Source organism: Girardinichthys multiradiatus, chromosome 11 (assembly GCF_021462225.1).
Source record: "Girardinichthys multiradiatus isolate DD_20200921_A chromosome 11, DD_fGirMul_XY1, whole genome shotgun sequence".
In the NCBI taxonomy this organism is placed as follows: Eukaryota; Metazoa; Chordata; class Actinopteri; order Cyprinodontiformes; family Goodeidae; genus Girardinichthys; species Girardinichthys multiradiatus.
The window spans coordinates 40015617-40036581 of NC_061804.1; the positions used below are offsets into that span (position 1 = coordinate 40015617).

The 20965-nt window shown below is 40.5% G+C and overlaps 1 protein-coding gene across 1 annotated transcript in view; it reads right to left on the reverse strand.

The window, feature by feature from the left end:
- dscama (Down syndrome cell adhesion molecule a) overlaps positions 1–20965 on the reverse strand; it is a 146878-nt gene that overhangs the window by 29931 nt on the left and 95982 nt on the right. The window contains exons 11-18 of the mRNA XM_047379654.1: positions 16853–17131; positions 16577–16696; positions 15504–15683; positions 4768–4964; positions 2482–2578; positions 2215–2343; positions 898–1065; positions 347–417 (exon numbers count right to left, since the gene is read on the reverse strand). Coding sequence (XP_047235610.1) covers positions 347–417; positions 898–1065; positions 2215–2343; positions 2482–2578; positions 4768–4964; positions 15504–15683; positions 16577–16696; positions 16853–17131 — 1241 coding nt within the window. The remainder of the gene's footprint in view (positions 1–346; positions 418–897; positions 1066–2214; positions 2344–2481; positions 2579–4767; positions 4965–15503; positions 15684–16576; positions 16697–16852; positions 17132–20965) is intronic.

The following is a 20965-nucleotide window of genomic DNA, read 5'->3' on the forward strand; positions in this document are numbered from 1 at the left end:
GTTGGTGTCATATTTCAAGTACACACCAAATGATTACACACATCTGAAGGAAACTCTTTGTCACAAAGATCAAGATCCAAATCTTGGCAAAAGTTCATATATGTATGATGAAGCCTAATCATTCAACTATTTTAATTTCTAGACAACAGAAAGAGCAGCATGCTAATGTATCTTTAAATATGTTAGTCATGCACATAGGTGTTTTAAACATCTGGTGTTTTAGAAGAATCCAGGAGGTGAGATATTCTTCTCAAAGTCAATGACAAAAGCAAAGCCTTGGACATCCTCAGTTTGGTGTGTCTGGACTGCACCACTCTAACATGCTAGAAACATGAACAGAACTTACTCTCCATGTGACCCGTATGCTCTGAGAGGAGAGGGCTTCCAGCTGTACGTCTTGAGGGGGTCCATCGGGAGCTGAGATCAGATCATCAAAAAATTTTAGATTTAAAAAAAAGCACAAACACATTACAAAGAATCAGTGAGTGAACAGATGGGATGGTTGGATTTGCTAGTACATCTTGAGGGTGAGGAGAAGTGCCCTGCGGGAGCCTCAGATGGGTGAGATGAAGGAATACGGGGATCATTTGCAAAAAGACACCCACCCTCAGTCTATTGACTGTGGTGTGACATTTACTACTGAGGCCACTAATTGAAAAGTTCTGCTTTTAGCTCAGGGTCAGCATGTGTTCAATAATGCAACAGAGCCAATGGGCTGATGTCTCCAGGTTGGAAATGTCCTCCGTTCTAGTCTCTCATATTTGGTTCACAACACTGTCTCAAATCTGAATCTTGCATTTCATAAATAACACAAATAAATCTGATCAATAATGTCAAATTTTTTTAAAGAAGACCATGTCAATTAAACATTCATAAACACCATCCTTTCCGGCTCACCAGCTTCATCTGTGGTGATTGTGAGCTCATTGCTGGCCTCGCTCTTGCCAATGAGGTTCTTGGCAAACATGCGGATGTTGTAGGTGGAGGAGGGGTGAAGGTCGATGATGGTGGCCTGGTTCAGCTGAGGTGAGACATCTTTGGTCTTCTGAGCAGTGTCCCAGGAGGCTGAAAGGGGAAACACATTGGTTTTATTGGGGCAAATAAAGGCAGACGAGAGGTCAGGTTAAAGTACAGGTCCTTCTCAAAATATTAGCATATTGTGATAAAGTTCATTATTTTCCATAATGTAATGATGAAAATTTAACATTCATATATTTTAGATTCATTGCACACTAACTGAAATATTTCAGGTCTTTTATTGTCTTAATACGGATGATTTTGGCATACAGCTCATGAAAACCCAAAATTCCTATCTCACAAAATTAGCATATTTCATCCGACCAAAAAAAGAAAAGTGTTTTTAATACAAAAAACGTCAACCTTCAAATAATCATGTACAGTTATGCACTCAATGCCTGTGCACGGTGGCTCTGGATGTTTCTACTCCAGACTCAGTCCACTGCTTCCGCAGGTCCCCCAAGGTCAGGAATCGGCCCTTCTCCACAATCTTCCTCAGGGTCCGGTCACCTCTTCTCGTTGTGCAGCGTTTTCTGCCACACTTTTTCCTTCCCACAGACTTCCCACTGAGGTGCCTTGATACAGCACTCTGGGAACAGCCTATTCGTTCAGAAATTTCTTTCTGTGTCTTACCCTCTTGCTTGAGGGTGTCAATAGTGGCCTTCTGGACAGCAGTCAGGTTGGCAGTCTTACCCATGATTGGGGTTTTGAGTGATGAACGAGGCTGGGAGTTTTAAAGGCCTCAGGAATCTTTTGCAGGTGTTTAGAGTTAACTCGTTGATTCAGATGATTAGGTTCATAGCTCGTTTAGAGACCCTTTTAATGATATGCTAATTTTGTGAGATAGCAATTTTGGGTTTTCATGAGCTGTATGCCAAAATCATCCGTATTAAGACAATAAAAGACCTGAAATATTTCAGTTAGTGTGCAATGAATCTAAAATATATGAATGTTAAATTTTCATCATGACATTATGGAAAATAATGAACTTTATCACAATATGCTAATATTTTGAGAAGGACCTGTAAGTGCATCAGGACAAGTCATTTTAAATCCTAATGCTGACACTTCTTGAAAGAGGACCTATTCAGACCCTAAAGAGGTTTTATTACACTTCAGGTTTACATTTATCAGGTTCTGCAGAAAATAATGTATTTTTAGTGCAGTAGTAACAGTGTCCATGTAGATTTCTTGTACCTGATTTGTTTTTGCTCTCAATGTCAAAGCCTGTGATTGGACTGTTGCCATCAAAGCCCATGGTCCATCGCAGAGCAATGGTTCTGTCCTTCACTTCTCTGATCTCCACCTCAGGAGGATCTGGTGGCTCTACAAAGCACAGAGTTGTTCAACACAGTTGCATCTAAACACTACTGAACAGCTACAATATCCATTAAGTAAAAAAGACAGCTCAGTTTAGGATCTGCATTGAACAGTTCTCTGAGCACTTTAGTGGGTCGGTTATACCTTGCACTGTAAGCTGAATGATTCCTCTGTCTTCCCCGAAGGAGTTGATGGCATGGCAGGAGAAAAACCCAGAGTCCTCCCTCAATGTAGGCATGATCTGGTGGATACAGAAGGGGGAGTTAGGGAGGGAAATTAACGGAAGTAAATGTTGTAACAGCAACACTGATGCTAAAAGCATGGTTTTATTTTCTAAAAATAAAAAAAACAATATTTAACATTTTAAAGATTACTTTACACTAAAACATCATAATTGTAATCATGGACCATAGCATATTGTGATAAAGTTAATTATTTTCCATTATGTAATGATGAAAATTTAACATTCATATATTTTAGATTCATTGCACACTAACTGAAATATTTCAGGTCTTTATTGTCTTAATACGGATGATTTTGGCATACAGCTCATGAAAACCCAAAATTCCTATCTCACAAAATTAGCATATCATTAAAAGGGTCTCTAAACGAGCTATGAACCTAATCATCTGAATCAACGAGTTAACTCTAAACACCTGCAAAAGATTCCTGAGGCCTTTAAAACTCCCAGCTTGGTTCATCACTCAAAACCCCAATCATGGGTAAGACTGCCGACCTGACTGCTGTCCAGAAGGCCACTATTGACACCCTCAAGCAAGAGGGTAAGACACAGGAAGAAATTTCTGAACGAATAGGCTGTTCCCAGAGTGCTGTATCAAGGCACCTCAGTGGGAAGTCTGTGGGAAGGAAAAAGTGTGGCAGAAAACGCTGCACAACAAGAAGAGGTGACCGGACCCTGAGGAAGATTGTGGAGAAGGGCCGATTCCAGACCTTGGGGGACCTGCGGAAGCAGTGGACTGAGTCTGGAGTAGAAACATCCAGAGCCACCGTGCACAGGCGTGTGCAGGAAATGGGCTACAGGTGCCGCATTCCCCAGGTCAAGCCACTTTTGAACCAGAAACAGCGGCAGAAGCGCCTGACCTGGGCTACAGAGAAGCAGCACTGGACTGTTGCTCAGTGGTCCAAAGTACTTTTTTCAGATGAAAGCAAATTCTGCATGTCATTCGGAAATCAATGTGCCAGAGTCTGGAGGAAGACTGGGGAGAAGAAAATGCCAAAATGCCAGAAGTCCAGTGTCAAGTACCCACAGTCAGTGATGGTCTGGGGTGCCGTGTCAGCTGCTGGTGTTGGTCCACTGTGTTTTATCAAGGGCAGGGTCAATGCAGCTAGCTATCAGGAGATTTTGGAGCACTTCATGCTTCCATCTGCTGAAAAGCTTTATGGAGATGAAGATTTCATTTTTCAGCACGACCTGGCACCTGCTCACAGTGCCAAAACCACTGGTAAATGGTTTACTGACCATGGTATCACTGTGCTCAATTGGCTTGCCAACTCTCCTGACCTGAACCCCATAGAGAATCTGTGGGATATTGTGAAGAGAACGTTGAGAGACTCAAGACCCAACACTCTGGATGAGCTAAAGGCCGCTATCGAAGCATCCTGGGCCTCCATAAGACCTCAGCAGTGCCACAGGCTGATTGCCTCCATGCCACGCCGCATTGAAGCAGTCATTTCTGCCAAAGGATTCCCGACCAAGTATTGAGTGCATAACTGTACATGATTATTTGAAGGTTGACGTTTTTGTATTAAAAACACTTTTCTTTTATTGGTCGGATGAAATATGCTAATTTTGTGACATAGGAATTTTGGGTTTTCATGAGCTGTATGCCAAAATCATCCGTATTAAGACAATAAAAGACCTGAAATATTTCAGTTAGTGTGCAATGAATCTAAAATATATGAATGTTAAATTTTCATCATTACATTATGGAAAATAATGAACCTTATCACAATATGCTAATATTTTGAGAAGGACCTGTAGTTTATTCATTCAGTTGGGGATTTTTTATTTGTCATTGTCCTGCCACCTTAGCAGCTTCTGTTCCACACAATTTGTTATTAGCTGAACATGGAATACCCCACGCTAATCAAAGCACTTTAACTCTTGAACCCCATTCACCCTGCTGTACTCACACACCTTTACACAGATCAGTAAGTTAGATGGTTACGTGTGTTGCTCAGCGGCATCCTGACGTGGTTCAATAAGTCGGAGCCAAACTCACAAGTTTCCAATTGTAAAGCTCTGTTTCACATTTCACAGAGTCTGGACTGTAATTGATTATCTTTGGCATTCTCACATTAAAATGAACTACACTGTGGCTACGATCCCCTATTTTATGCCGTAATTTTCTTGATGTTTATGTAAACCCTAATTTCTTCTCCCAGCAGCACCTGAGAACAGCCCCTTACCTGCAGGGTAGAGATGACTTCATCGCCCACTTCCTTAACCGAAACGACATACCGGCTGGTCTCTGGGTTGATGATCCGTTCCTCCTTCTCCCAGCGGACCATGATGGGCTTCTCACCGTGGGCCGTGCAGCTCATCTTCTTCTCTTCACCTTGAGTGGCCAGTGTGGTGTTTGGGTAGGATGTGATCATGGCAGGAACTGAGGAGACAAACACATTTATTTGTCAGAATTCCTTTCCAGGTGATTTTGGTGCCTAGTGATATACTTTGATCACACAGAAAGAATATTTTTCTTGCTAGAAATCAGTCACGACCAGCCCTCCTTCTAAAAGTCCTGTGCATAGTTAATGAACTGTAAGCACACATGAGGCCTTGCTTTAATGCTTACTTTAAGAAAGCATGTGGCCCTGCTGTGTATCTTGTATCAGAGGCTTCTTAATGGTGCAGGGATGCTGTAACAACTCTCTGAAGACACCACAGTTAACGCACAATAACGACATGCATGGCTCATTACACCCACAGCAGAGTGTATAACAAGCCTGTACTCCCAGATGCTCTCACACACACACTCACACAAACATGTATGCTCACCCGCGTATTCAGTCTTGCGCACACACCAACACACAAAGCGTGACTCGGATGATGTGATGGAAAGTGTCAGGCAAGAGGTTGCAAACATTTAAGCCTCATCTCTTATTCACTCTCCTGCCGTTTGAGGCTCAGCTACAGAAAAGACGACTGATTTATTTTGCATGACAAGTATGAATTTTTCGTGAGATACGTTTGGGAAGAGCGCAGGGAAAGAAACAGCTGCTTGGGTTTTATGTAAACATTTTTATTTTAGAGCACTGCTCCTATGATTCCACCCTGAAAGTGGCTCGGAGGTTGCCTATTTGTTGACACCTTTGGCAGAGTGGTGTACACTGCTAGGTGACAAAATATGAGGAGAGTGACACAGAGGCTGATACATCTCCACCCATTAGTTTTACAGAGGATGTGTGGAGGTTAAACTTCACATGTTTCAACACTTTGGGGATTAAAAAGGACAATCCATCTGTCAATTCTGGTGTATTACATAAAAGGAAGTTATTTGGGTGTAGAAAAACTTCAATACAAGCTTGGAAACGATTAGTTTATTAAAAGGGGAAAAAGTGAGCCAAAAAGTAGACGCAGCAGAAGTAGTAAGTGAAAAACGAATGGGTTGTTATATTTATACTCAGAACTTCATCTTTCAAGTGAGAAAAATCAACTAGCCCTATTTATTTATTTATCAGCTTGCATTGTTAAATGTAGTTAGCCTGGATACTGAGAACAACCGTTCATAAAATCCTGTTAAGAGGTATGAGAATAAAGGTAGATTGATATGCCATTGTCTAAGGCTCTAATGATTGGGTAGAACATTTGTGATTTCAGCCAATCAGACGTAGAGAAGAGCAATAAGAGTTTCCTCTTAGAAACTGTTTCTTTCAGTTTGTCTTTGTATTGGTTAATCATAAAACACTTCCTATTTCTTGTATGAATCTTTATACCTATTAGATCCGTCAGAAAAATTGAATTAATTTGCTTTTAGATAGAACCAGAAATCTCCTTAGATTAAGGGGTGCATTTGTTGTCCACCATTTCCCAGACTCATCATTTAGAATAAATGTACAAATAATTGAGCTATAGTAAGTAAATAAAGATGTTTTTTGATAAATCTGTCTAAATCTGTTAGTGAGCACTTTCTCTTCACCGAGATAATCCATTCACCTCATAGGTGTGGAAAATCAAGAAGCTGATTGGACAGCATGATTACTCTACAGGTGTGCCCTAGGCAGTGACGTGCGATGGGGTTCATCACTGGTGAGGCACAGACTCCTCTGGTGTCAGATGTACAAATATATGAATCCAAAATAAAGGCTTTTATTTTTCAATTTTGACCTCAATTGAAACATCTAATTATTTTAAAAGGTTTTATTGATGCTTTAATCAATTCCATACTGTTTAACTATACGATAGCAAGAAACACAAAATAATGTTTTAGATTAGGTCACATTGGATTACTTAAAATAATTTCTTCATTTTGTCATTTTTTTTATTAAACTTGTTTAAATATATTTGGGTGGTAATACATATTAAAGAAATAAAAGGGCTAGGAAAAATAAAACAGAAAAATAAAACAAGAAAAATTCACTTGTTTTAAACAAACAATGAAAAAACATGAGTAAGAAAAAAATATATATATATATACAATTTGTATTTATATTTTATATTACAATTTTTTAAAATAAATTTTACAATTTATTTGTTTTACAAAAATTGATCAGGCAACAGTTTATACTAAATGTATCTTAAAAATAATGTCTATGAAAAGCAGAAACGCAGACACATTAATGAAAGTGGGTGTAGAACATGAAGAGAGCTCTGAAAAGCGATTTGTGTGTGCATGTAAACTCAGCAGAGTGTGTGTTCTCTTTGTGCACCAGCAGCCCAGCTGAGACAGCCCTGAGGCACTCTTTGGAACCTGTGATTTTTGTGTTGATTTATTTCTTTAATATTCTGTGGAATTATTGCGGTGAAAAGAAAAAAAAAGTGGAGATAAGAGAGAAAGATAGAAATAGGTACAATGCAGGAAGAGGGGAACCTTCTGCACAAACAATCCTGATAATGAGTTTGATTCTGCTATAAACATATTAATGAATTGGGACAGTTGGAAATCTTAATTGAATATTACTTAATGTTCATCTTTGCATGGATACTTGCAGGTTGGTGTGTTTATGTTTCTTCACACATCTGGAAAACACTGAATGTCCTTTATGGGCCAACAAACAGTGCTGTGCTACAGAGCGAAACATCAGCAGTTTAGCTGTTAATAAAGTGAAGAAGAAACAGCAGAGCATGCAGTGTATGTTTGCTGCGCAGTACAACATGTCTTTTATGAGGAGGTGAGGAGAGCCCTGTTCCTCCACAGCAACCCAGAGGGCAGTGATGATACGCTTAAGCCTGCAAGGGATTGTGGGGGATATGCTGGTTTCTGATAGGCTACTCCCCTAAGACAACCCCCCTGACTACTCCCTCCCTTCTCCCCCTCCTCTTCTCCCAGGCTCCTTTTCACCTGGCCAGGTTACCATGCCAACCAGCATCGGACAGTCTCTTCTCCCCCCACCTCAACCAGGCTCCCTCTCCGCTTCGTTCTTTCTCTCTGGACTCTACTCCTGGAAAAAGGGCCATTTCTAGAAGCCAGGAATAGAAAATGGACCTGCCATTGATTTCCACTGGAGTACAAAAATTACACAATCACATCGTGCAATGTCGCAATGCAGAAATAAAAGACAACAAGTAAAGAAAATGTTTCTAACTGCCGGTGTTAATGATGAGGCAAACAAAATTAGCCAGATGGGCTCGTCAGGAGTATGATAATGATACAACATAATTACAGGTGGATGGCTAATTCAGTGACAGGTCATTCAACTGTGATCAGGAGGTAAAAAAGCATGGGTGATGACAGAGATTACAGTTATTTTTAGCTTCATTTGGGTTAAAGGTAACAAAAGGACAAAACATCCATCTTCACTTGGTTATTCTGGAAATTTGTTGATTCCCCTTTGCTGAACTGAGGGTGACATTTTGTGGCCAAATATTTTCTATCTATGGAAACCTTGCTTACTACATTGAATCACTGACTTTGCAGCAATCTCTCCTCCTGAGCATGCATGTGGACACAGTGGACAGTTATGATGTTTATGGTGAACAGCATATGTTAAAGCTATGCTTGGGTTGGTTTGAGATTCTTGTGGTATAACGGTCAGTGAAAATACCAGTGTCACAGTATTATACACAAAGGTTTTAAACAAAAATATACAACATGATCCAACTGTCTATGTGTTCATTCATTCTTGCCCACATATGCTCATGAAAGCCAAAACAAAAAAGAAGGTTGAGAATCACTGATGTACAACATCAGTGCTGCACTATTCTATACTTCATACAGACAGAGAAAACTCTGGTTGCTCTGATACTTTTTCTAACATAATGGTAGATTTCAGAAGTTTTGAAACCAATTTATTTAAAACCGTACTGTACTGATTAATCCTTGGATCTGTGTGCCAAAGTGACCAGCAGTTGTCATTTATTTGTTAAGAGTCTTTCTGAATTATGTATTTGGATTTTAAAATAAATATGCTGTTTCATTAAAACACACCCTCTGGTACACCATCTTCTCTTCCATACACTTGCACTGTGCTGTTTCCCCTATTCTGGGAGTATATACAATGAGCCATGGGGCACCCTGGCACCACGGGGAGTGCTAGATGAGGGAATGTGAACACGTAGCTTTTGCCCTGGGGGCAGACTGTAAATGGGTGCTGAAGCAGGGATGGTCTGGATGGGTCTGGGGGAGGGAAAAAGCACCAAAACCACACATCAACAACTGGTTCACTGGCCGCCTGCAATGTACTGAAATAATTCCCTTTGCTGCACAATTGGCTAGGACATGGAGCATGATAGCAACAGTGTGCCTGTAGCCTGGGAGTAGAATTACACAGAGGATGGCTGGATACAAATAGGTCAACATTATCATAAAGGTCACAAGCAGATGGGACTTCCAAATACAGTGCTTTGAATAAGTATTTACTCCCATGTTACAACTACAAACTTCAATGACTTTTATTCTGATGTCATGTGACAAAACCTACATGAGGCACCACATAATGGTGAAGTGGAGAGAAAAAATGGATGGCTTTCAAAGGTTTTGGCAAATAAGAATCTAAACAGTGTGGTGTGAACTTGTATGAAGCCCCCTGTACCTGATGCCCTTCAATAAAATCTTGTAAAATCAACTGCCTTCAGAAGTCACTTTATTAGAAAATGCATGTAAATTTATCTCAGCATCTAGGCTGTTCTATGAAGGACCGCCAAGTTTGTTTAAGAACCTTTGTGACCAGGCATCTTGAAGACCAAGGACCACAACAGAAAGGTTGGAGACATGAGTGGCAAGATGAAAACCACTGCTGAAAGGACAATGCCCAATTTACAGTTTTCCACAACTCATGTAGCGAACACAGCAAACACTTGAAAGAAGGTGCTCTAGTAAGATGAGACCGACATTTATATTTTTCATCATGTGGAAAACTAACACTACATATTATCCTGAATCCACAAATCCCATAGTGATACATGGTGATAGCAGCATCATGCTGTGGGGAATCTTTTCTTCTGGATGGATAGTGAAGCTGGTCTAAGTTTATGAGGAGATGGACCTAAATACATGGCAATCCTGGAAGAAGAGGCTGTAAAAGACTCAAGACTGAGGTGGAGATTCACCTTCCTGCAGGACAGCGGGCCAAAGCACACAGCCAGAGCTAAAATGGGATGCTTTTGATTTAAGCCTGACCTTGTGTTAGAATGGCCTACTTAAAGTTCAGGCCTAAATTTGAATCAGAATCTCTGATGAGACTTGACTCACAGATGCTCTCCAACCAATCTGAGTGAGGTTGAGCTACTTTGCAAATAAGAATGGGCAAATGTTTTATTCTGTAGACAAGGAAGCTGGTAGAGATATTCTCCAAAAGACTTGCAGCTGTAACTGTAGTGAAAAGTGGTTCTGCAAGGTATTGACTAAGGTGGTCTAAAGAATAAATGCATACCACACTTTCTAGAATTTTATTAAACAAAAACTTAAAACCATGTATCCTTTTTCTTCTACTTCACAAATATACATTACTTTGTGTTGGCTTGTCACATAAAATGCCAATGCAATACACTGAAGTTTATAATTCTAAAGTGAAAAAATGTAAAAAGGTTTAGGGGGTATGAATAGTGTTGCAACGCAGGGTAGTTTTCTAAGGGAGAGTCTGCTTTAGAAACTGCTAAGTGACCATGACACCATTTTTTTACTGCTCTCCATTGAAGCCTTATTATACACTCTGCCCTCATCACCGTCTTCAAACATTATCATTTCTAGCAGGCTTGATTGGTCTTAATTGGCCCTGATAAACATTGAGTGGCTGCTGACTGACTCTGATAGGATCCAGTGTGCATTGGTAATGAATTGACTGAATTGCATCTGTTTTGGATCCACAGATGCTTGAATGAAAATTGTATTAAAATCATTAGTTCAAGCCTCCACCTGCAGCCAGCGTGGGGACTGCACCAAAATGGATAACCAGAACACAAACAGGAAGCTGATAGAGGCTAAACAAACATAAACACAGGAGCCCATTCGCACACTCACGCAGTTTAATTTTGGTGCAGTGAGGGCAAGCTGTTTCTGCTGGCTGTTAGTGCAGCCAGTACATGATGCATGGTGTATTATGATGAGACATTAGCCTGTGCACACACACCCATAACAATGAAAGTGCCAAGTTATGACATCACAATAGCTGCAATTCATTTCCTGGGGAGTCCACCACAATAGTGTGGCAGAAACGGATCTATGGGGAGAGCTAGCTTAGTCATCTGGGCCATTATTCTTTTGTAATGGTTGAAGCATGCTGCACTGGATATGGCTCTTTATGTTAAATGGTGCAGCCCTGTGTAAAATGGGTGCCTTTGTGTGTGCTTGTTTGCTCACCTGAGAGCATCTCTGCCATGCATGCATCTGTTCCATACATCTCAGATTTGCTCCATTGATTTTTCTCCTTTGTGTTTACTCACACATCAAGCCACATTTGGCCAGCCAAAAATACATGGAGCACACCATACTATCCATCACATGATTGCTTCAGGAGACGTCAGCCTGCATTCCTCATTAATTGGCTCCTAAGCCTCTTAAGTAGCCACAACTGCTTGAGTGGCGTAGGCTGGCCTGAATAAACAGCACAGAACGTACATAACATTATAGCCTCAGATGGTCTACATTACACCTATAAAACATAGAGAGGAGCTTTAAAGGTTAACGAGCTCATTGTCTGAATGCACAAACACACACGCATCCCCCACAGGGGACATACAGCAAGGTGTGGCTCTCCATGTGCTCAGGGGGCTCCCTACTACAGAGAGGAAACACAAATCAGGAAGGCAAAAGTGCCACAACAGCAAGATGGCTCAGGAGCATAGAATGTGCCCGAGGGACTGCAAACAAACACACACAGGCTAAAAAACAGGAAGCATGACAAAGATCAATACTCTGTGATATGAAACCCAGGTTTCAGGGCTGTTTTGACATGTTATCAATAATGTGGTTGATAGAAAAAAAAGTCCAAGCAGTGATTGCAGTTTCAAGGTTCTCTGAGATCCAAACGAAAAGACATGACTGTGTGCAAATGCAGCAGTATCCACTGAGTGAACAGTTAATGTGGGCTTTTCACAAAGTCTGCAGGTTTACACATTTTATCCTGCTATAACCTTTTCACAGTTTCTACTATAACAATTCTCTAATATGCAACAATAATACAAAGTAGAACTGGTGCCATGATTTAAGTCTGCTTTTGTTTTGTTATCTGTCTTCAATGCATCCCCTCTTCAGCCTCCACCAATTATACTCATTGCCTGAATCTATGCCTACCTTCATGTATTAAAGCTAAATGGGATTAACATAAAAAATCTACAGTGTAATAATGTCTTTTCAGTGCAAACTCCTATAGACCACTGACTTCACCTACATTGCCTTGCAAATTATTCATGCAATTGGGCCCAAAATTATTCATACCCCTGACAGATTTTAAATGTATGTTTATTCAACCAAGAAGTCTGTCTGATTGGAAATGACACAGACATTTCCCACATGATAATAAGAAAATGTAAAACAGGTATTAAAATCTCAGTTTTTATTTATATTTGATTATACATTTTGGTATATTGAAAATTATTGGGCTGCACGGTTGCGCAGTTGGTAGCACTGTTGCCTTGCTGCAAGAAGGTGCTGGGTTCAATTCCCAGCCTGGGGTTTTTCTGCATGGAGTTTGCATGTTCTCCCTGTGCATGTGTGGGTTCTCACCGGGTACTCCGGCTTCCTCCCACAGTCCAAAGACATGCCTGTTAGGTTAATTGGTCTCTCTAAACTGCCGTTAGGTGTGTGAATGAATGTGTGCGTGGTTGTTTGTGTGTTGCCCTGCGATGGACTGGTGATCTGTCCAGGGTGTACCCTGCCTCTCGCCCATAGACTGCTGGAGATAGGCACCAGCTTCCCCGTGACCCACTATGGAATAAGCAGAAGAAAATGACTGACTGACTGAAAATTATTGAATAACCACTGGAAAATACTTTTTTGCCATTACAGCAGTTAAACCTTTGCCATAATTTCTGACCAAATTTTTACATGTTTCCACTGGTGTTTTTTAACATTCTTCTTCTTCATTCTTCTTCTTCTGATGAGTTCCAAGTCTTTGTGGTTGGAAAGCCTCCTTGCTATAATTGTAATCTTCATAGATTGTCTATCAGATTCAAGTCGGGACTCTTGCTGGGCCACTACAGAATGTTAATATTACTTCCAGAAAGAAGAAACATGTTGGTAAAATTCAAAGACTACTTACAAACTAAATGTGGATGTGAATAATTGATCTTAACTCTAGAAAAACACATAGTTTAAACCAGTTATTCACAACCTCCTATTCTTGTATCTGCAAAAATAAATGTGCCTAAAACCTCCTGCTCAGGTACAAAATGGGAGCATGAGCTCATACGAAACGAAGAAAAAATGTCACTAATTTCCTATTTTTTAATCTGTAATAATTATTGGATAATTTCTCACCTGGATTTTTCATACATAAATCAATTAACCAGTAACCAATTTAACCATTTAACTAATCAAAGGAAAATTAGCTGATTTCATAGATCAGCTAATTTTCCTTTGATTAGTTAAATTCTATAATCGTTTTTTTATTACCACATACACTCCCACTTTCTGCTCCGTAAACACATCAGCAAAAAGAATGTTCTTTGATGCACAAAAATTCAATCCACTATTGGATTAAAATTGTTTACGTCAATCAGAGACCTGGAGCACATTTATTTTCTTAGATGGTCAATGCTTGTCACACTTGTTCTTTTGCTAAAACACAGTTTGCACAAAGAACTTTGTAGCCATTAGAAAGAAAACAGAAATCAGCTGAAAAACCACACTTAAAAGAAAGGTCTGTTTGCAGCAGCACTGTTTTATGCAATCAGGGTTTTACCTAAAAGTTCATTCTTAGAAAAGGTTGCAGGTGCAAACTATTAGTTTTTGAAACATTACTAAGTACCATTATAGAACCATGAAAATGTATTTACGCCTCTTCTCATTTTATTTTGTTATTTTTTGTCACACTTAAACAATTTAATACAGACAGACAATCTGAGTAAATGTACAATACAGTGTTTTAAACAATCATTTATTAAGAGAAAAAGCTATCCAAAGCAACTTCACACTATATAAAAATATAGTTGTCACACATATCACTTTGTAGTTTGCTTGCTTACAGCCAGAAGTGTTGAATCCACTGATTCAACACATCTGGTCACTGATAGAACCTGTCTGATGACATGAAGATGTTAAGATGATGATAATGTTAATAAGCAATACATCATGCCCTAATCAAAAGTAGTTCAGAAACAGCTGTCATACAAACTCATTGACACCTATCTGCCTAGAAAGGGTTACAAAGCCATTTCAGGTTTTGGGTCTCCAGCGAATCATAGTGAGAGCCATTATCCTCAAATTGAGAAAACATAGAACATTCAGCAATAACAAAGAGACTGGGCAAAAATGGCATCCTTGGGAAATTTCAAAGGCCAGGGTCACTGCTAAACGAAAAGGCCAATTTTACATTGGCCAAAAACATCTTAATGATTCTCAGGATTTTGGGGAAAATATTGCGTGGACTGAGACAAAAGTGGGACTTTTTGAAAGATGAGTGTACATCTGGCCTCAAAACTAACACAGAATAACAGAAAAATAACATCATACCTACAGTCAGAGATTGTGGTGGTATTGTTAATGGTCTTGTTACTTTGCTTCTGTAGACCTGGATGACCTCGAACAACCATGATTTCTGCTCTACCAGAAAGGCCTTGAGTCTGTGCCCTTAAGTTTGTGACAGGCCATTGATGCTTTTCAAACCTTGCATGAAGCATAATTAAAACCATTTTGCAAAAAAGAGTGATAAAGAAATGAAAAACAGAAGAAATCTGCAAAAGGGGAAATACTCTACACAACACTGTATAAACTGTATTAAAGTGTAGCCCTATTACCATATTTTTACATATTTATTTCTAATTGTGTGCCTTCAGTAAGACATGAGAGTCACAGAGAAATTCTACCATTTGGCAGACAGTGAGGATCTCGGCAGGAAGTGCTCTGCTCAGGGTTGATAAGAACCGCAGGGTCATAAGCCTCATCTAGCAATGACTGATCAAATTGTGCATCCAGCCAGAATAAAGCTGGAGATGGCACACTGTATGCATAGAACCCTGACATTTCTGAAAGATTCCCAGTGTTCCATATATCAGAATATTCTGTTAGAGGGTTGTTTGCACCATGAAGAAAGTGCATTTGTCTTTTAGAAAATCTCCATAGTCCCCTTGAACGCTATAGACAACAAGCCGAATTCAGGACCCCAGTTACTTGCTTAGTGACTAAATTCTGTACTTTCACCAATGCAGCAGCAGCAGTTAACAGAAAGCACAGAGCAATTGTTATCATGGTCTCTTTTAGTACCCTGAATCCAGTGTTATTTGCCAAAACTCTGCTTTGGCATTAACTTTTTCCTTGAACATTACCAGACAGGTATAAAATGTACTGTCAGAGATTGTTTTAATGGTGGAATTTGAAGATGAGACTTACTTTTGACGTTCAGATACATAGACTTGCTAACATCGGCCCCAACATCATTGCTGACTCTACAAAGGTAGAAGCCACTGTCCTCCTCCAGCACATGCTTGATAAGTAGTGAGCCGTTCACCAGCACCTCGATCCGAAAGCCTGAATTGAGGGCGATGGGTTTGAACTGAGGGACCCCGGCGCCTGTTTGAGAAAACAAAGTAGGGAGGTAACTTGGGTTAGAATGACACATGCAACAAAAGAAAAAAAAAATTTTTTGCCAAAAGATCAAAGTTCAGTGCATTTCAATTGGATTTTAAGTGAAGAAGCCAATGCAAAATAGTGCAAATTTCTGAATAGGAAGGAATACACGATTAACTAATTTTTTTACAATTAGAGCAATCTGAAAATTGTGACATGAATTTGTGTTCAGCTTCCCTAAATGACTACTTTGAAGAAGTACCACCTATTGCTACAATTGCAGCTTATCCTACCAGCTTAGATCATCTAGTGACTGACATTTTTGTCCACTATTCTTTGCAATATAGCTCAACCTTAGTCACTTTCAATTGACAATGTCTGTGAACAGCTATTTTCAAGCTATGCCACAGATTCTCAACAGCATTTTGGTCTGGCCTTTAACTAGGCCATTCTAACATATGGATATGATTTGATCTAAACCATTGCATTCTAGCTCTTGTTTTATGTTGAGATATGTTAAATAGAAAATTGCAGTTTCTCAATGTGCAAATGGTTTTTATAAAGTATTAATTTGGCTAAATATGAATGAATGCCACACCCTTTGGATTTTCATTTACAAAAAAGTTACATTTTTATATTTGTCCTCCTATTCACAATCTTGTTTAATTTTCGCTTCACAACAGTCAGGTACATACATTCCAATTAATCCGTTGAACAGTGCAGTCAGAGTTAGTTATTTATTCAAATTGGATAAAAAGTTTTTCTGTCTATTTGTGTTTGTCCATTACATATAATCCAAATTAAATGTATCGTTAGCCTCACAACATAATTACCTAAGTTATATCACTTAGCCAATTATGCTATAAGGCATTTCTGCAAGATAGGTGTTTGTTTACCTTTTGAGTACTCCCACTGGATGGTAGGAACTGGATAGCCTTCAGCTGAGCAGTTTAGGATCACTGCCTTTCCATAGATGGCATCCTGGTCCTTTGGTTGCACCACAAATTTAGGAGGAACTGCAAGTAAAACAGCCTTTAGGTTATTGATATTTAAATGTGTTTTAGTTCTTGAGTCTTGGGCAAAAAAGCCAAATCTAAACAATTTTGTTGCTTGCATCTCTTCTTCATATCTGGACTCCCTCCCCTCCCCACCCCATCTTCAACCTTTCCCACCTCGGACGATGAGCTGACTCTGGTGCTCCATGGAAGCAGCCTGGTTGCGGGCAATGCAGGTGTAGTTGCCATTGTGGGCCAGCGTGAGGTTGGAGATGCGCAGTGAGCTGGTGAAATCTATGTTGTCTATGGTGACGCCCAGGCTAGCTGGGATAGGCCGGCCATCCTTCTGCCAGGTGATGAAGACAGGCTGGTCGCCGGACATGACAACGCAAGGGATGAAGACTCGCTGGCCAATGGAAAACCGGGGAAACTCAAATGGGTGGATGGTAGGTGGGACTGTGAAGGAGACATGCAAATTTATTTTGCTGCAGGCATGTGGTTTACATGGTGTTCATTAAAGTTTAACATCAGCACATGTTCACATTTCTGTCTTTATCAAAGGCTGGGATTTTGCAGGAATGAAAAATACAAAAGAAATATTTTATGGGTTTTCTCCTCGTGGAATATCTCCCTAACACCATGCATACAACATTTACACTCCTTCATCCTCTCTGGGGACACTGTAGCCATCATGAGAACCCAATCCTTTGTAAAATTAATGATTTAAAATAGCATTTGAATAAGCAGCACTTCAGCACTTATTTAATTCACAACAAATAGGCATAATAGGCTCTTGGGGATTCCCTCTCAGAAGCAGAGGAATGCTAAGCAGCTGCGAGGCAAATTAGCCGAGGTGGAATCGCAGTGTATCTTTTGCCTATGCTGTGTGATTTCCCCCGTTCGCAAACTCGTTAGCTCGCCAAGGCTCGCCAGAGAGGGAGGGGGTCATATTTACCCATCCGATGTTTCAAATTATGCGGCGTCATTGAGAATAGAGATCCATCTGCGGTTATCATCATCTGCCTGTGCTCAGCACCATATATGGATATTCAGATGAGCACTAGATGAACTGGTTGGCTGGGATGATGGAGAAAGAGCTTTGCTATCAGTGATGTGTGCGTGTTTTACTGAGAGGTTGTGTTGCACAGACCAAACACCGTATATCTTTGTTCAATGTGTACACGGTAAGGCATATTCTAAATGTGAAGATGCTCCAGGTTTGCACACAAGAAGCTTGTAGAAAACATCTGATGTCAGAAAAATACTCTAGGCGTATTCTTAGCTCTCAAAGAACCATATGATAATGTTGATCATAAAATATTACAAGGGAAATGGCTAAATTATAGTATAGCAGATGTAGTACTGTTGAGGTGAGTTATGAAACGTAATTCAGAAAATAGATTTTATTATGTACAAACAATACAGAACTACAATTACTGAAAGTTTATATGGGGTTCCACAAGGTTTAGTGCTGGGCCAATATTGTTGCTCTTATAAATGAATAATAATTATAAAACTGCCAAACTACTGCAATTCACACTGCTAACAGACTATACACAATGATGATGATTATACTGTCTAACAATAATTGTATACACCAAACTATGTTACAATTAACACATACATTACAGGTCCTTCTCAAAATATTAGCATATTGTGATAAAGTTCATTATTTTCCATAATGTCATGATGAAAATTTAACATTCATATATTTTAGATTCATTGCACACTAACTGAAATATTTCAGGTCTTTTATTGTCTTAATACAGATGATTGTGGCATACAGCTCATGAAAACCCCAAATTCCTATCTCACAAAATTAGCATATTTCATCCGACCAATAAAAGAAAAGTGTTTTTAATACAAAAAACGTCAACCTTAAACTAATCATGTAAAGTTATGCACTCAATACTTGGTCGGGAATCCTTTGGCAGAAATGACTGCTTCAATGCGGCGTGGCATGGAGGCAATCAGCCTGTGGCACTGCTGAGGTCTTATGGAGGCCCAGGATGCTTCGATAGCGGCCTTTAGCTCATCCAGAGTGTTGGGTCTTGAGTCTCTCAACGTTCTCTTCACAATATCCCATAGATTCTCTATGGGGTTCAGGTCAGGAGAGTTGGCAGGCCAATTGAGCACAGTGATACCATGGTCAGTAAACCATTTACCAGTGGTTTTGGCACTGTGAGCAGGTGCCAGGTTGTGCTGAAAAATGAAATCTTCATCTCCATAAAGCTTTTCAGCAGATGGAAGCATGAAGTGCTCCAAAATCTCCTGATAGCTAGCTGCATTGACCCTGCCCTTGATAAAACACAGTGGTTCAACACCAGCAGCTGACACGGCACCCCAGACCATCACTGACTGTGGGTACTTGACACTGGACTTCTGGCATTTTGGCATTTCCTTCTCCCCAGTCTTCCTCCAGACTCTGGCACCTTGATTTCCGAAAGACATGCAGAATTTGCTTTCATCCGAAAAAAGTACTTTGGACCACTGAGCAACAGTCCAGTGCTGCTTCTCTGTAGCCCAGGTCAGGCGCTTCTGCCGCTGTTTCTGGTTAAAAAGTGGCTTGACCTGGAGAATGCGGCACCTGTAGCCCATTTCCTGCACACGCCTGTGCACGGTGGCTCTGGATGTTTCTACTCCAGACTCAGTCCACTGCTTCCGCAGGTCCCCCAAGGTCTGGAATCGGCCCTTCTCCACAATCTTCCTCAGGGTCCGGTCACCTCTTCTCGTTGTGCAGCGTTTTCTGCCACACTTTTTTCTTCCCACAGACTTCCCACTGAGGTGCCTTGATACAGCACTCTGGGAACAGCCTATTCGTTCAGAAATGTCTTTCTGTGTCTTACCCTCTTGCTTGAGGGTGTCAATAGTGGCCTTCTGGACAGCAGTCAGGTCGGCAGTCTTACCCATGATTGGGGTTTTGAGTGATGAACCAGGCTGGGAGTTTTAAAGGCCTCAGGAATCTTTTGCAGGTGTTTAGAGTTAACTCGTTGATTCAGATGATTAGGTTCATAGCTCGTTTAGAGACCCTTTTAATGATATGCTAATTTTGTGAGATAGGAATTTTGGGTTTTCATGAGCTGTATGCCAAAATCATCCGTATTAAGACAATAAAAGACCTGAAATATTTCAGTTAGTGTGCAATGAATCTAAAATACAGGTCCTTCTCAAAATATTAGCATATTGTGATAAAGTTTGTTATTTTCCATAATGTCATGATTAAAATTTAACATTCACATATTTTAGATTGACACCCTCAAGCAAGAGGGTAAGACACAGAAAGAAATGTTTGAACGAATAGGCTGTTCCCAGAGTGCTGTATCAAGGCACCTCAGTGGGAAGTCTGTGGGAAGGAAAAAGTGTGGCAGAAAACGCTGCACAACGAGAAGAGGTGACCGGACCCTGAGGAAGATTGTGGAGAAGGGCCGATTCCAGACCTTGGGGGACCTGCGGAAGCAGTGGACTGAGTCTGGAGTAGAAACATCCAGAGCCACCGTGCACAGGCGTGTGCAGGAAATGGGCTACAGGTGCCGCTTTTGAACCAGAAACAGCGGCAGAAGCGCCTGACCTGGGCTACAGAGAAGCAGCACTGGACTGTTGCTCAGTGGTCCAAAGTACTTTTTTCAGATTAAAGCAAATTCTGCATGTCATTCGGAAATCAAGGTGCCAGAGTCTGGAGGAAGACTGGGGAGAAGGAAATGCCAAAATGCCAGAAGTCCAGTGTCAAGTACCCACAGTCAGTGATGGTCTGGGCTGCCGTGTCAGCTGCTGGTGTTGGTCCACTGTGTTTTATCAAGGGCAGGGTCAATGCAGCTAGCTATCAGGAGATTTTGGAGCACTTCATGCTTCCATCTGCTGAAAAGCTTTATGGAGATGAAGATTTCATTTTTCAGCACAACCTGGCACCTGCTCACAGTGCCAAAACCACTGGTAAATGGTTTACTGACCATGGTATCACTGTGCTCAATTGGCCTGCCAACTCTCCTGACCTGAACCCCATAGAGAATCTGTGGGATATTGTGAAGAGAACGTTGAGAGACTCAAGACCCAACACTCTGGATGAGCTAAAGGCCGCTATCGAAGTATCCTGGGCCTCCATAAGACCTCAGCAGTGCAACAGGCTGATTGCCTCCATACCACGCCACATTGAAGCAGTCATTTCTGCCAAAGGATTCCTGACCAAATATTGAGTGCATAACTGTACATGATTATTTGTAGGTTGACGTTTTTTGTATTAAAAACACTTTTATTTTATTGGTTGGATGAAATATGCTAATTTTGTGAGATAGG